At 45.8% G+C, this 17,146-nt stretch overlaps 1 protein-coding gene across 3 annotated transcripts in view; it reads left to right on the top strand.

The window, feature by feature from the left end:
• Nucleotides 1-13,128, top strand: part of LOC103241267 (uncharacterized) — a 59,785-nt gene extending 46,657 nt beyond the window's left edge. For all 3 annotated transcript variants that reach the window (XM_073023154.1, XM_073023152.1, XM_073023153.1), the window contains exons 6-8: nucleotides 3,770-3,942; nucleotides 7,875-7,992; nucleotides 10,350-13,128. In XM_073023154.1, coding sequence (XP_072879255.1) covers nucleotides 3,770-3,942; nucleotides 7,875-7,992; nucleotides 10,350-10,538 — 480 coding nt within the window. In that variant the 3' untranslated portion in view covers nucleotides 10,539-13,128. The remainder of the gene's footprint in view (nucleotides 1-3,769; nucleotides 3,943-7,874; nucleotides 7,993-10,349) is intronic.
• Nucleotides 13,129-17,146: the final 4,018 nt, after the last annotated feature.

A 17,146-nucleotide genomic window follows, 5' to 3' on the forward strand; every position in this document is an offset into this window, starting at 1 on the left:
ATGGTGTGGGGACATGGGGCTCCCAACTGCTGCCCTCCAGGAGCTGGGGTAGCGCTGGGCAGCTCCCAGGATGGAAGGGCCACACTGCGCGGCCATTCAGCACTCAGCATTTTATGTACTGTCTTCATTCTGGGCATATCGTAAAGTTCACCTCACGTCTCTTTCCCTCTCTTCTTTGGGGCTCAGTTACAAAGACTTTGTCTTATTCCAGCAGCGAGGATAATTTTCCAAAATCTACAACTTAGTAAAATCAAGGTCTCTTTCATACTCCAAAAGGATGAACTGAAGGGAGACACTGACATCTTTTTTTTTTTTTTTTGAGACGGAGTCTCGCTCTGTCACCCAGGTTGGAGTGCAGTGGTGCAGTCTCAGCTCGCTCTGCCTCCCGGGTTCATGCCATTCTCCTGCCTCAGCCTCCTGAGTAGCTGGGACTACAGGCGCCTGCCACCACGCCTGGCTAATTTTTTGTATTTTTAGTAGAGACGGAGTTTCACCGTGTTAGCCAGGATGGTCTCAATCTCCTGACCTCGTAATCCACCCACCTCGGCCTCCCAGAGTGCTGGGATTACAGGCATGAGCCACCGTGCCCGGCCTGACATCTTTTCAAATTTCCTGAAATAGAGGAAACAAGGACTGCAGCCACCTCAAGGATGGCTACTCAGGACCAGCACAGCCTGGCGAGGAGAGGGCTGCTCTCCACTGGCTTCTGGGGGCCACTTTCAATCATGTGTGGCTTGTTCTAACTCTCTTTATCCCTTTCCTTGATTAAATTTGGTTAAGCATCGTTTAATATCAATGCACCAACATGGAAAAAATAAAAGTCCATCTACTGAGTGTGTAGACTAAAAGGAAACAATTGAATGTCACCAAGAGCCATTCAGGAAACCCCTTCCAATGTGGATCTGCTAGGTTCTATTGGCTCCAAAATCCACGGCTGGGCCACATGGGGCCCCACTTTCTCACCCTGGCAGAGAGGGGTGTCCAGGAGTGAAGAGTGGGTGTCAAGGCATCCCCTGACTAGGTAACTACAAAGCCAAACCCAGCAGCCCCACCACACTTAAGACATGGACCTTTTCTTGTCCTTTCCTGCTCCCAACCACTGCCTACCACAGCCAATCAGCCTGTTGAACACCTGTGTGCCAGCAGCAAGCAAGAGCCACTCCTGCAGTCATTATCCAGGTTAGGGGACTGCAGTGTTAATGTGTGTAAAATAAAATACAGGAAAACGGGGTGGAGGGGGCTGTCTCTCACCCTTCCCTCTCCTGTCCTTTTAGTATTCCTTTTCATTCTTATTCTAAAGACCCATGCTTCTGAAATTAGGCAACCAAACGCCATTTAGTACAGGAAGAAAGCTGGTAGAGGCAAAGAGCTCACCCAGACCCAAGACTTATCCAAAGAGAAGCCAAAGATATGTTTTAGGACTCACTTGCTAATTCAAAACAAATTCTCAAAGGTATGAGGACCCACGCATTCTCCTAGGAGGTTGTAAACAACTAGCGCTGTCTTGGGTATCTTGGGTGCGTCTTGGTTTGGGATTGCCACACCAGTCTTTGAAAAGGAAGGAGCAGCACAATGCCGCATGACCGGGTGCAGGTCTGGCTAGTTTGGGAACAGCTGCTTGAGTCCTGCATTTCAAAAGAGCTTTCCCTGTTTCCAGAGGTTTCTCCCACTGGCCTGCCATGAGGTTGGAATTGCTAGAATTAGGTACTGGACATGGCTGTACTCATTTCCTTCTGACTGGAATTGCAAATCCATCTAATGCCGAGTTTATTAGGGTTGCTTTCTTGTTGACTGGACGAGCTGGGGCCACATGCCACACAGAGGAGAGAGAGCCAAGAAGTGGTTCCCCACCAGGGTCAGCCACTGAAAAGCATGGGGCAAGCAAAGTGAAGTCCTGCCCTCTGAGTTAGTGTCCGTTCTTAACGGCATTTAGGAGGCGCCTCTGCAGGGCGGCTGCAATAGCCTGACGCCGCTTTTCGTGCTTGCTGACAGCTAGAACGCCCCACTCCTTCCTGTCCCCCTCCTGCCCCCCATCTGTGTAAGCCAGTAGGAAAGCCCAGACTCGGCTGGGCGCAGTGGCTCACGCCTGTAGTCCCAGCACTTTGGGAGGCCGAGACGGGTGGATCACGAGGTCAGCAGATCGAGACCATCCTGGCTAACGCTAAAAAATACTAAAAAATACCGTCTCTACTAAAAAATACAAAAAACTAGCCGGGCGAGGTGGCGGGCGCCTGTAGTCCCAGCTACTCGGGAGGCTGAGGCAGGAGAATGATGTGAACCCGGAAGGCGGAACTTGCAGTGAGCCGAGATCCGACCACTGCACTCCAGCCTGGGTGACAGAGCGAGACTCCGTCTCAAAAAAATAATAATAATAAATAAAATAAAGAAAGCCCAGACTTGGCCTTCTTTGGCACCAGTGGTAAGTTTAAGCCACATAACCCTGGCCCATGTGTGGAAGCCCTCATCCTAGCCCAGTGTAAAAGCCAAGCCAGTCTCCTTTCCTTGCTCTTTCAAGCCGTGTCAGACCTGGTTGGTAGTCTGCCTGCTCTTCGGAAAGCCGCCTTCTGTGACTAAAACCCTTTTCATACCTTCTGGGTTCACATTTGGCATCATCAGTCCTGACATCTGAACCAGATATGGGGAGGGGAAGTCCATCCTCTCTGCAGGGTGCCAGTGCCTGCAACCTGCACTTGTGATGTTTCCTGGGTTTTCCTCTTCTGACTATTTCTACTTCCTATGGCCTGTTGAAGGGCCACTTACCTCCTCATCCCAGACCAGGAGGTGAGGTTTTGGTGTGGCTCTATATTTGCTGAAGCGACCTATCTTTTATTTGTGTTAGTTGCCTCAAGATTCACCATTTTTTTTTTAAGAGACAAGGTCTTACTCTGTTGCCCAGGCTGGAGTGCAGTGACACAATCATAGCTCACTGCAGCCTCAACCTTCTGGGCTCAAGTAGTCCTCCCAACACAGCCTCCTGAGTAGCTGGGACTACTGGCACACCACTGTGACCAGCTAATTCTTTTTTTGTAGAGATGGGGTCTCACTATGTTGCCCAGGCTAGTCTCAAACTCCTGGGCTCAAGCCATCCTCCCACCTTGGCCTCCCAAAGTGCTGGGATTACAGGCATGAGCCACTGCGCCTAGCTGTGTTTAAGATTTCATTTGAATAGAGGGTTCTGTTGCTTAAAAAAATAAGAAAAGGAATGGAAAAGTTGATTTAGTCCAAATGTCTCTTTTAAAGTAAAGAAAAATGAGGCCCAAAAAGGTCGAAATTTCAAATCAGCTAATGAATAGGTGGCTACAGTCTCTGAATCATTAGTTTCTAGCTGGTAAGCTCTACATGTGACTGTAGTCCTTTGGCCCTTGGTTCCAGCCACCACCCCCTTCAACCTGGATGTTTCCCATACCTGGCCCTCCCTAGGAACCTCATACCTGCCCTGGGCCTGCTGAAAACCAGCTCTGAGCCTAGTGGAGGCCACAGCCTCTGTAGGGATGGGCTAGATCATGACCAGGAGGCTGGGCTTCCTTCTCTTCAGCAGCCCCACACAGATAGATGGGCCCCTGCCACCTCATTCTGCTGGCTTTCAGGACAGTAAACTTCCTGCTAACCCAGGAAGATGTGAAGCCTTTGGAGGAAGTTCAGGAGATCACGGTTTAAGCTAAAATATGTTGATTTCGTGGGCTGAAGTAAGTTGTGCCAAGCAAGTTTTGGACACTTTTTGGTTTACCACCAATTTCTTGATATTCGAACTCTCATTTCTTTGATACAGACCAAAGATCAGCTCATTACCTCTGCTAGGAAAATTGCGACGTCTGGACAAGACTTCGCCAAACTCATCTGCATCATTGCTAAGAACTGCATAGATCAAAGATGTTCCCAGGAGCTTTTGTGTGTGGTGGAGCGGGTTCAAACAATGAGCAACCAGCTCCACATCATCTCCAGGTAGGAAGTAGCTCTGCTTTCTCAAGACCTGGGAGTGGGGTAGGGGTGACGTCATTCCTTTTAAAAATATACTTCTTTTTATTTTATTTTTGTTTTTATTTTTTGGAGACAGGGTCTCTGTCGCCCAGGCTGGAGTGCAGGGGCACTACCATGGCTTACTGCAGCCTCCATCTCCTGGGCTCAAGTGATCCTCCCACCTCAGCCTCCTACATAGCTATGACCACAGGTGCATGCCACCACACCCAGCTGATTTATTTATTTATTTATTTATTTTGAGACGGAGTCTTGCTCTGTCGCCCAGGCTGGAGTGCAGTCGTGCAATCTTGGCTCACTGCAAGCTCCGCCTTCCAGGTTCACCCCATTCTCCTGCCTCAGCCTCCCAAATAGCTGGGACTACGGGCACCCGCCACCACGCCTGGCTAATTTTTTTGTGTTTTTAGTAGAGATGGGATTTCACCATGTTAGCCAGGATGGTCTCAACCTCCTGACCTCATGATCCGCCCGTCTTGGCTTCCCAAAGTGCTGGGATTACAGGCGTGAGCCACCGCGCCCGGCCCTGATTTTTTTTCTTTTTTGTAGAGACGAGGCCTGTCTATGTTGCCCAGGTTGATCTTCAACTCCTGGACTCAAGTAATTGTCCCTCCTCTGCCTCCCAAAGTGCTGGGATTACAGGCGTGAGGCATCACACCCGGCCTTTTTAAATTTTTTATCCTCCAAGAGTTTATATTTATTTGGGAAACATTAAATAAATATTCACAACATTTAAAAATATTAGAGGGCAAAAAACACACTTAAGCTAGAGCCATTTCTCATTTTATCACAACTACATTATATCTGATAATATACACAAGAAAGTGAAAAACGATTTAACCTGGGAAACTAGTTTCTGAGCAAGTGTGAACATAAAGTAACCATAAGAAATTTTTAAAAGTCAAATGTGTTAGAACTTAAGTTGCCCTTTAACACTGGTTTCTGCTCCCTTCAAAACTCCAGGTCCTGACTCCAGTGATACTGCCGTGTTTCCAACACTGCAGGGTTAATCTACAAACACAAAGGACTGATCTTACTTTAAAACAATGCCTGGGCTGGATGTGGTGGCTCACACTTGTACTCCCAGCACTCTGGAAGGGTGAGGCGGGTGGATCATGAGGTCAGGAGATCGAGACCATCCTGGCTAACACAGTGAAACCCCATCTCTACTAAAAATACAAAAATTAACTGGGCGTGGTGGCAGGTGCCTGTAATCCCAGCTACTTGGGAGGCTGAGGCAGGAGAATTGCTTGAACCTGGGAGGCTGATGTTGCAGTGAGCTGAGATGGTGCCACTGCACTCCAGCCTGGGCAACAGAGCAAGACTCCATCTCAAAAAAAACTAAAATAAAAAAAAAAAGCCTGAATTTTGACCATTACATCTCATTTGTGTTTTTACTAATCATATCTAACAAAAAACAATTGTATTTTAAAATACATTAATTGCAAAGTAAATGTACTGCAATTGTCATCTGCCAAAGAAAAACAATGCCAGCATGGTGCTTATATGAAAGTTAATCTATTCAATATGCTCAAACTCTGGAAGTGAGCAATTTTCATTAATTGTTTCCTTATAACAACTTCCCTATTGGTAATCTAGAACATCGTAATATAATTATAGAATCAGGTTTCATTTCAACCTGAGTCCCTTCGTTTCTACAGTGGCACATTTACCATTAACAAATTTCATTTAGTAATATTCTTACGGAAGAGCTTCATAGTTAGAACTATTATCAGTTGTTGTAAGGCATAAAAATTGCATTGCCAAAATCAAGGCATATAAATTGTTTTTAAATTAAAAATAAAACCTGGCTTCTGTTCTCCAGGAAATAATATTTCAGGCACATCATTGTCTTAAGATTAGCTACTGGGCCCGGTGCAGTGGCTTGTGCCTGCAATCCCAGCACTCTGGGAGGCTGAGGTGTGCAGATCACTTGAGGTCGGGAGTTTCAGACCAGCCTGGCCAACATGGTGAAACCCTATCTGTACTAAAAATACAAAAATTAGCTGGGTATGGTGGTGCATGCCTGTAATCCCAGCTACTCAAGAGACTAAGGCTTAAGAATCGCTTGAACTTGGGAGTCAGAGGTTGCAGTGAGCCGAGATCTCGCTGCTGAACTGGGCAACAGAGCGAGACTGTCTCAAAGATACAACAACTACAATTAATTTTAGCATTGCAAATATGAGTATTGTTGTAAGGGTACCCAAGACTTGCTTTAATCAGGTAGACATGGATACGAAACACACAGACATGGAAATGACCATCATGAAAGGGGAAGTCGTTACACTCACAGATCCCTAGAAACAGAAGGCACAGATGCCATGTAGGGCCACCAGGGAAGCACCAGGGTCGGTCAAAAGGCAGAAGTCAGGAGGAACCATGGGCAAGAACATTTACTGTGGTTTTCACAGGAAGGAATGGGTGAGGCAGGGAAAGCAGGCTAAGCAGTTGAGGACTGGTTAGTTTGAATCATTTTGTTGGGCTCTGGGGGTCTAGGGGTTGTCTCGAGCTGTCTGGAACCTGGCCTTGGGATGATTAAGACAGGTGACTAGCAGCTTGGAATGTCCGAGCTTGATGAAGGAGGTGGTTGGGGACTTTGGGCTCTGGATTGGTTGGTTCGTGTATGGAAGGTGTGCTTAGAGGTGAATCGTTTACTATCCCTAGGAATTGACTAGCCCTAGGAAGTGGCAGTCTCCGAAATACAGACAATAAAAAGGCATGATTGTTTTAAACACAGGTTTATTTATCAAGCTATCAATCCTCTAAAGGATCTGGAAGTCCTGAAATTTTGCCAAAGTTGAAGTCACTTAAGTTTCACAGCATTTTCATTCTCAATGGTAGAAAACAACTTGTTTAACTAAATTTAGTTACATTCAGTTTCAAACAAATACCATTGAGATGTGTAATTCAATTAGGAAGTATGAGCCTGATTTCTAATTAGAACTTTTCTTTTCTTTTTTTGTTTTTTTAAGACGGAGTCTCACTCTGTCACGCAGGCTGGAGTACAATGGCATGGCCTCGGCTCACTGCAACCTCTGCCTCCTGGGTTCAAGCGATTCTCCTACCTCAGCCTCCCGAGTAGCTGGGATTACAGGCACGTGCCACCACACCCAGCTAAGTTTTGTATTTTTAGTAGAGATGGGGTTTCACCATGTTGGCCAGGCTGGTCTCGAACTCCTGACCTTGTGATCTGCACACCTCGGCCTCCCAAAGTGCTGGGATTACAGGCGTGAGCCACTGTGCCTGGCCTGATTAGAACTTTTAATCCTAGCCCCCAAAACATTTCTATACAACATTTCTCATTCTCTTTCATTAGATATGGTAGTTGGCATTTGTTCTGCTTCTCAATTATTTTCATTGAAAACATACTTCTTAATTTATAGATACTGTCATATTTTCTTAAATAATACTTGTATTTTAAAAAGTTAATTTAGACCTTTAGAACATTCTTTCTCTGTGTGGGGCATGGTGGCTCACACCTATAATCCCAGCACTTTGGGAGGCTGAAGCAGGAGGATTGCTTGAGGCCAGGAGTTCAAGACCAGCTTGGCCAACATGGCAAAACCCCATCTCTCCTAAAAATACAAAGATTAGCCATATGCAGTGGTGCATGCCTATAGTCCTAGCTACTCATGAGGCTGAGATGGGAGAACTGCTTGAACCTGGGAGGCAGAGGTTGCAGTGAGCTGAGATTGTGCCACTGCACTGCAGCAGCCTGGGTGACAGAGCAAGACTGTCTTAAAAAAAAAAAAAAAAAAAATTCTTTCTCTGAATAGTCCCCAGTCCTCACAGAAGCATCCCAGCTTTCTGAAAGAGAGTCACATTGTAAAACCTCCTAGTACTTACTTGAGATTGCATCTGTTACTTGGAGTAAAATCCACTTTTCTCCATCAACTTCCAAGTGTAAAGGCCTCCCTGGCAAGGAGCAAGTCCTCTGAAGAGCTCCTAGTGGAAAATGCACAGCAGCTCCTCCAGGCTGTCTTCAAGACCATGAGGGCTGCAGAAGCTGCGAGTCTCCGGGTAAGTGCTGACTCAGAGAGTGGGGGCTGGCCTGGGGTACACATGCGCACCACATCTCAGGGTATCAGGCCCACAGACACGTGGCAAGCTGGGGACATTCACAGCATACCCTACCTTCCTGTTAGTGGCTATATTCAACTTTGTTCCTTTCCCACACCTGTCACCTGATTCCTGTGTGTTTCAGTTTGGCTAATTTCCCTCAATCTACCTTCAGTTTCACTGATCATTTCTTCACCTGTATCTAGTCTTCTGATGAGCCTGTGAAAAGCATTCTTTATAGCTGTTACCATGTTTTTCCTTATGTGTAGCATTTCTGTTTTTAATAGTTTTTTTCTCTTTATTCAAATTATCCATTTTTTGTCCTTTTTGTCCGCTTTTCCCACTCATATTATTTTAATTTTCCTATCTAATAATTTCAACGGGCTCTGGGATATAGGGGTTGTCTCTAGCCGTCCTTGGTATGATTAGGGCAGGTGACTATCAGCCCTGAATGTTAGAGCTTGATGAAGGAGGTGGCTGGGGGTGTGGGCTCTGGATTGGTTAGTTCGCATATGGAAGGTGTGCTTGCAGGTAAATCATTTTGCCCTAGACAAAACCCGACACATAGATGCGGACTTTTCTTGTGTTGTAGCTCCATGGGTTTTATACACTCACACTAGCCTATTCTTGGCTGTTAGCAGTTTGTTAAAGTTTTGGATTAAATCTTCTTATCAGATTATGTGCCAGCCCATCTTCCTCCTGTGCTGTGTTCCATGTAAGCCGGTGCTTATCTCTGTCTCTCCTTGGAGGTCGCTGTCTTTTCTAACTAGTTAGTTGCCCTTCAACCTTAGCTCTCTAATGGGTTCAAGAAAAGTTATATTTTTGTAGGTTATCTGACTTTCTCCTCCTTGTTAGGATGAGAACAATACTCTTGCCAGCTTTCTGTATCCTAAGTGGAAGCTGGAAATAGAAAGTATTTGAGTGCCCACCAGAACACCTTGCTCGGGGCTTCTGTGTGTGCTGTCCCACATGTGCGAGACCCACCCCTGCCCCTGCACTTCCACCGCCCCTGCCTGGCTCCTTGTTATCTTTTAGACCTGAACTGAAATTCCACCTCCTCAGAAGGGATGACACACCTTCACTATAGCTAAACTAAATCACACTCACTTTCCTCTATCTTAGTATGTTGTATGATTCTTTTGTAGCACTCGTCACAGTTTGTAAATATACATTTGTTTTCATTCCTTGCATTTATTTATTTGGCTCTTTTCTTTTTTTTTTTTTTTTTTTTGGAGACGGAGTCTCGCTCTGTCGCCCAGGCTGGAGTGCAGTGGCCGGATCTCAGCTCACTGCAAGCTCCGCCTCCCGGGTTCACGCCATTCTCCTGCCTCAGCCTCCCAAGTAGCTGGGACTACAGGTGCCCGCCACCACGCCCGGCTAGTTTTTTGTATTTTTTTAGTAGAGACGAGGTTTCACCGTGTTAGCCAGGATGGTCTCGATCTCCTGACCTCGTGATCCGCCCGTCTCGGCCTCCCAAAGTGCTGGGATTACAGGCTTGAGCTACCGCGCCCGGCCTTGGCTCTTTTCTTAGAATGTAAACTCCATGAAGCCACAGACCTGACTAGTGGTCTAGTGTGCTCAGGTGTTGAAAATAGAATGAGAGTTTTCATTTCAAGTTTAAAGAAACTTTGTACCAGTTAAGTTCATAGCACATAGAGGAAACATGCTCAGTGAAAACATTTTTAAAATGTGCAGATTTCAACTACAAGTTCCAGAGTTTCTTGAATATAAAGAAAGCTGAGAGAAAAGCTCAGGCCTGGCCCCTGTAGAACAGCGTCTCTCCCTCCCTGCGAGCTGTGGTCACAGCCCATGGCTTTCTGCTGATCCCGCAGTGCCAACCACAGCACTGAGGCAGGACTACTGCCTTTCCCGCATCTCTGGACTGTTTGGATGCAAGAGAACCTGAGACGCGGGCTGAGCATCCGTGGCATACAGCTGTGTCCTGACTCCGCTTGGGCCACCGGCCTAAAGACCCATGGATGTTCTGCATGAAGCAAACCGAATAAAGTAATATCCAAAGGGAGGAAGAAATTGGAGTGGAGGGAGAATTTCTAAAAACCAGCTACATTCTCAGAACTTTCCACTGGGATCAATATAAAGCCCTTTGGTGCCTTTTGCTCCTTCTTTCAGAATGGGTAGGCTGCAATTCAGGGCAGCTCTGCACATGTGATTCCCTGATCCCTGTACAATTAGGGCTGGAACATCAGAAACCTGGTCCCTACCCCGCTCAGAGGAATCCCATAAGGAAGACTGCAATCAGCTGAAACTGGGCAAGTGCACAGCGTCCCCCAGTGCTGAATTATCTTTCTCTCCTCCAGGGTTTGAGAGAACCTTCCCCAGATCCGGAGGAACTGGAAGTTGCTGCCTTCTGCCTGCAGTGGAGGAGGAAGCTGCTAAAGCACAGACTTCAAGAAACCTCAAACACGGCCTGTGATGAGCTGGGCTTGCGGAATACAAGCACTAAACCACCCCCAACACTCGCTACCCTGGTTCACGAAGCAGTATAAAAGCGAAGAGATAGCTCCCAGTCAAGCTCCCTGTTGACCTGTACTCTGACCTGACACTCTGGCAGCCTGTGGGAAGCGCCTTTTTTTTTTTTTTTTTTTTGAGACGGAGTCTCGCTCTGTCGCCCAGGCTGGAGTGCAGGGGCGCGATCTCGGCTCACTGCAAGCTCCTACTCCCGGGTTCACACCAGTAGCTGGGACTGTTTCCATGTATTCTCATTGTTCAGTTCCCACTTATGAGTGAGAACATGCGGTGTTTGGTTTTCTGTTCGTGTGTTAGTTTGCTGAGAATGACAGTTTCCAGCTTCATCCATGTCCCTGCAAAGGACGTGAACTCATTCCTTTTTATGGCTGTGTAGTATTCCATGGTGTATATGTGCCACCATGCCTGGCTAATTTTTTGTATTTTTAGTAGAGATGGGGTTTCACCATGATGGTCTCGATCTCCTGACCTTGTGATCCACCCGCCTCGGCCTCCCAAAGTGCTGGGATTACAGGCATGAGCCACTGCACCCGGCCTGGGAAGCGCCTTTTAAGTTGAATCAGACTGCAGGGTTACAGGGTGATGCGGTGGTTTTGGGTGGGTGCAGTATGGCCAGGGTCCAGCCTTGCACAAGGCTGCTCTGACAACATTACTTGTTAGGGAACATCCCTGGGACCCTGGTGAGGCTGATTTCCTCGTGGGAAGGACACACGTTTCTTGGCTTGGAAAGAACAGCACATGTAAACTGTGGAAGGAGAAGGAAAAATCCAAGTACCGTCAGCTTAAGCCCTTATTAAGGTGTTATGATGGGAGACCATTCCCAGAATGTTCTGCAGGGAGCCAGGAACTAAAAGATGTATAAGTTAGATAGAGGCAGTGAGTCAGAGCTCCCCTTGCTCAGGTCTGCAGACACTGTTCAAATTCCGAACTGATGGGAACCAGGTGTGCTAGTCAGGGGACAGGATGCAAGGACTGCGCATCGGGGCCGCTGAGCTCAGGCGCTATCTTGTAAATCTGGGTTTAGCATTTGGGATGGAGAGGAGCAGTTGGGAGCTAAGGCCTTCGCTGAGGCAGTAGGAGTTTTTCAGTTCTTCGGTGCCTTTCACAAAACCTATTTGGGTAAAGGAGAGCAAGGAGACTGGTGACTTTCACCTCACAGGCTGAAGCTCACGGCCAGGAGCAGAGACCTGAGTCCCCACGAAGGGTCAGGGAAGGAGGCTGGGGGTGCAGACTGGGATTGGTGTTACCCTGGAAGCAGGGGCGAGGGTCTTGCTTGTCTGGGGGTCACTGTAAGCCTTTTAGATTCTAGCACAGCCCTTTGCGGGGAGGGGCCAACTGACTTGCTGGATTACAGGTGCTTTGCAATTTTCTTATAACATTTTGAAACCAAAGTCCTTTTTGAAGTCTCAAACATTTTTGTAGATTTTTGAAAAAGCTGGAGGGCTGGGTGCGGTGGCTAATGCCTGTAATCCCAGCACTTTGGGAGGCCGAGGCAAGAGGATTGCTTGAGCCCAGGAGTTTGAGGCCAGCCTGGGCAACATAGTGAGAGCCCACCTCTTGAAAAAAAAATGCTAGGGGACCTGGGAATGTGCACACACCTCATGGATAGAGGCCCCTGATTTGACATCTTGGTCTGTCATGTCATAGCTAGCATTGGCTGAACTCCTGCTGAGGAGCAGATGTTGTGTGAGGTACTGGGGAGAGGGAGGCAAATACAAAGAGAGCTCACGGTGCAACAGAGGAGACATAGACAGCCGGCTGAGATGGAATCGGATCAGTACCATGGGAGCACACAGGGAACACTCAGTCCTCCCATGCAGATCCAGATGTGTGATAGACCAAGTGGAGAAGCCACCAGAAAAGGGTCTTGACTGCCAAGCCAGTGAGTTTAGACTTCCTGTAGAGATGAGGAAGTCGTGGAGGGTTTTTAAGCCAAGGAGTGGGGGGATGCTAGCTGCATTACCGGTTGCTGCGTAGAGGACTTCAAATGGTGTTCTCTCCCCGTGTTCCTTGCACCTTTGAGGTGATTCAGCAGTGGCATCCAGCACCCCCACCCCAACATTCAGCCAGAATGTCTCTGCTATTATCCACGTTGTACACTCGGGTTTCACAGAAATGCTTCATTTGGAAAACGTAGAATGTAAACTCCTTGAGGACAGTCTTTTCATTCACTAAGGAACCAAGTACTGGCCCTGAGTAAGTGCTCAATAAATATTTGATGAGTTAATATGAATATGTGATGCAGGGAATTGATTTGAGTGTTGGCATAGTTTAGATTATTATTCAGCAATTACTTACCCTGCTACCAGTTCCACTGTGGCAGAGCACACTTTCCTGGACTAGATGTTAGTCTTGGCTGTGTAATTTGCTGTCGCAATGGAATGTCAGTGGATGTGATATGATGTGAGCAGAGACTTGAAATGTGCTCGTATAGTTGGATTTATTCCTTTATGTTCCTGTGTTTCGCATTAAGAACATGCCTTCGGGCTGGGCGCCGTGGCTCACGCCTGTAATCCCAGCACTTTGGGAAGCCAAGGCAGGTGGATCACTTGAGGCCAGGAGTTCAAGACCAGCCTGGCAAAACCCCATCTCTACCAAAAATAGAAAAATTAGCTGGGTGTGATGGCACAGGCCTGTAATCCCAGCGACATGGGAGGCTGAGGCAGGAGAATGGCGTGAACCCGGGAGGCAGAGCTTGCAGCGAGCCGAGATCGTGCCACTGCACTCCAGCCTGGGAGACAGCAAGACTCCGTCTCAAAAAAAAAAAAAAAAAAAAAGAAAGAAAAAATATGCCTTCATGAGCTGCTCACTAAAGAGAATAGGATGTGGACCTTAGCTGCAGCTTGACAAATGGATACACCTGTGTAACCACCCACACTCACTCTATACAGTGTTTTCCAGGTCCTCAGAAGTTCCTTGTGCACCTTAAAAGGAAAATTTCCCCCATCCCTTGCCCCAAGCAAGCTTTAATTTGCTTTCAGTAACTACAGATTAGTTTTGACTGCTCTAAAATGTTATATAAAAGGAATCACGTGGTAACTTTTGCATCCGAATTCTGTCATCCACATTTTTGATACACCGCGTGTTACTCTGTGTGTCAGTAGTTTGTTACGTGTTATGGTTGAGGAGCATTTCATTTGTGGATATAGCATATTATCTTCAGATAATATGCTATTGGCCATTTATATATCTTTTTTTTCTTTGCCTTGCTTCTTGTTTTTGTTTGTTTTTTTGTTTGTTTTCTTGTTTTTGTTTTTGATTTTGTTTGGAGACGGAGTCTTGCTGTGTCACCCAGACTGGAGTGCAGTGGCACGATCCCGGCTTACTGCAACCTCTGCCTCCTGGGTTCCAAGTGATTCTCGTGCCTCAGTCTCCTGAGTAGTTGGGATTACAGGCACCCACCACCATCCATTTGCATGTTATAGATATTTGGATTCTTTGCAGGTTTTTGCTATTTTGAATATAGTATGAATGTATGAGATGTTGTGTGAACAGATTTATTATTTCTCTTGAGTAAATAGAGCATTCTTTTCTTCTCTGTGAGGGAGATACTCCAAGACTCCAGTGGATGCCTGAAACTATGTTTTCTGTATACATACATACCTATGATAAAGCCTAATTTATAAGTTAGACACAGTGAGAGTAATAAACAACAACTCATAATAAAACAGAGCAATTATAACAATATACTGTAATACAAGTACAATAAGAGTGACTTGAACACAAGCCCGGGGATTCTGCAGCAGTCAGTCCGATTGCCAAGATGGCTACTGAGTAATGGGCAAGTAGTGTATACAGCGTGGAGACACTGCCCAAAGGGATGGTTCATGTCCCCAGTGGGACAGAGCAGGATGGCGTGAGATTTTTATCATGCTACTCAGAGCAGTGTGCAATTTAAAACTTACAAATTGTTTATTCCTGAGATTTTTTATTTATTTATTTTGAGGCAGAGTTTCGTTCTTATTGCCCAGGCTGGGGTGCAATGGCGTGGTCTTGGCTCACTGCAACCTCCGCCTCCTGGGTTCAAGTGATTCTCTTGCCTCAGCCTCCCAAGTAGCTGGGATTGCAGGCACCTGCCACCATGCCTAGCTAATTTTTTTGTATTTTTAGTAGAGACAGGGTTTCACCATGTTGACCAGGCTGGTCTTCAACTCCTGACCTCAGGTGATCCTCCCACCTCAGCCTCCCAAAGCGCTGGGGATTAAAGGCATGAGCCACCACGCCCAGTCTCTGTTGAGTATTTTTGGACTACAGTTGACCATGGGTAACCGAAACCAATGAAAGCAAAACTGCAGGTAAGAGGGAACTACTATGAATGGGAGTAGAATTGTTGAATAAAATGCTACTTGCATTCTTACTTGTATGGGAAACTATTTTCAAAAATGGTTGTTCCATTTGACATTCACACCACCTGTTATTGCCAGTCTGTAAATTTGTTCATTCTCAAAGGTGTGTAATGACGTCTCATTGTGATTTTAATTTGCATTTCCTTAATGACTAATAACATTGAGTATCTTTTCTGGTCCTACGGGCCGTTTTCATATCTTTTTTTCTTTGCCTTGCTTCTTGTTTTTGTTTGTTTGCTTGTTTTTGTGTTTTTGTTTTGAGACGGAGTCTTGCTATGTCACCCAGACTGGAGTGCAGTGGCATGATCCCAGCTCACTACAACCTCTGCCTCCTGGGTTCAAGTGATTCTTGTGCCTCAGTCTCCTGAGTAGTTGGGATTACAGGCACCCACCACCATGCCCAGCTAACTTTTTGTATTTTTAGCAGAGAGAGGTTTTCACTATGTTGGCCAGGCTGGTCTTGAACTCCTGATTTCAAATGATCCACTTGCCTCAACCTCCCAAAGTGCTGGGATTATAGGTGTGAACCACTGCACCTGGCCTGGTTGCTTATTTTCTTAACAATGAGTAATAAAAATTCCCTATATATCCTGTATACAAGTCCGTTGTGTTACTAGTATTTTATTCCAGTCAGGGACCTGCCTGCTTGTTTTCATAAAGATGTCTTATAAAGAGGAGAAGTTAAAACTTTTTGGTGGAAGCAGATTTATTTTTTTCTTTGCAATTCATGCTTGTGTGTTATATCTAAGAAATGTATGCCTACCGCAAGATTGCAAAGATTTTATTCTCTGTTTTTTTTCTCTAAGTTGTGTGTGTTTATTGTTTATTGCATATGAATATCCACTTGTCCCAGCACCATTTGTTGTAGTGTTTATGCTTTCCCCATTGAAATACCTTGGCGGTGTCTCAGTGTTGACCATGCACGTGTGGGCCAACTTCTGATTTCTATATTCTGTTCCATTGGCCTATGTGTTTATCCTTATGCCAATCCAATACTCCTTTGATTACTATGGTTTTACCGTGAGTCTGATTATCTTTGTAGCTTAATTGGAGTGTTTAAACCATTACATTTATAAAATTATAGATATGGTTTGTTTTGCTCCTTTTCTCCTCTTTTTCTGTCTTCTTTTGGATTACTTGAGCATTTCTTTATAGTTCCATTTTACCTCCACATTGTTCTATAAGCTATACTTCTCAGATTTATTTTTATATTAATTGCTCTTGGGTTTACAATATACATAATTAATTTATCATAGTCTACCTTCATATGATATTTACTACTTCATCTATTGCATATCTCTCAATAATACACTTTCCTCTTCTCTCCTATGCGTTACTGTTGTCATACATATTTTATAAACCCCACAATCCAGTATTATTATATATGCATTAAACAGTGTCTCTCACAGAAATTTAAAAGTCTGACAAATTTTTAAAATATTTACCTAAATATTTACTATCCGAGGCTTTTCCTTCCTTTGAATCATTTACTTCTGCCCAAAGAACTTTCTTCAACATTTCATATCATGTAGGTCTGATGGCAACAAATTCTCTCAGCTTTTGTTTGTGTGAAATCATCTTTTTCTGTCATTTGTGAAAATTGTTTTCCCTGGCTACCTAATTCTATATTGAGTTTCCTTCAGTACTTTATAGATGTCTTTTCATTGCCTTATCCTTTGCTTGGTTTCTGAACAGAGGTCTCCAGTTATTATGAGGCTTATTTCTCTGTACATGATATGCCTTTATTTCTGGATCCTGGATACTGCCCATGACAGGGGCAGGGTGTGGCACATCCAGTGGTGGTGGTGGTGGTGGTGGTGATGGTGGTGATGGTGTTGGTGGTGGTGGTGGTGATGGTGGTGTTGGTGATGGTGGTGGTGGTGGTAGTGATGGTGGTGGTGGTGAGGGTGCTGGCAGTGGTGGTGATGGTGGTGATGGTGGTGGTGATGGTGATGATGGTGATGGTAGTGGTGATGGTGATGGTGGTGATGGTGTTGTTTGTGATGGTGGTGATGGTGTTGGTGATGGTGGTGGTGGTGGTGATGCGCATGGTGGTGATGGTGGTGATGGTGGTGGTGGTGGTGGTGGTGGTGGTGATGGTGGTGATGGTGGTGACAGTGTTGTTTGTGACGGTGGTAATGGTGATGGTGGTGGCAGTGATGGTGGTGGTGATGGTGATGGTGGTGATGGTGACGGTGGTGGTGGTGAGGGTGCTGGCAGTGGTGGTGATGGTGGTGATGGTGTTGTTGGTGATGGTGGTGGTGGTGATGGTGATGGTGGTG

The sequence above is a fragment of the Chlorocebus sabaeus genome, chromosome 14 (assembly GCF_047675955.1).
Source record: "Chlorocebus sabaeus isolate Y175 chromosome 14, mChlSab1.0.hap1, whole genome shotgun sequence".
Taxonomy (NCBI): Eukaryota; Metazoa; Chordata; class Mammalia; order Primates; family Cercopithecidae; genus Chlorocebus; species Chlorocebus sabaeus.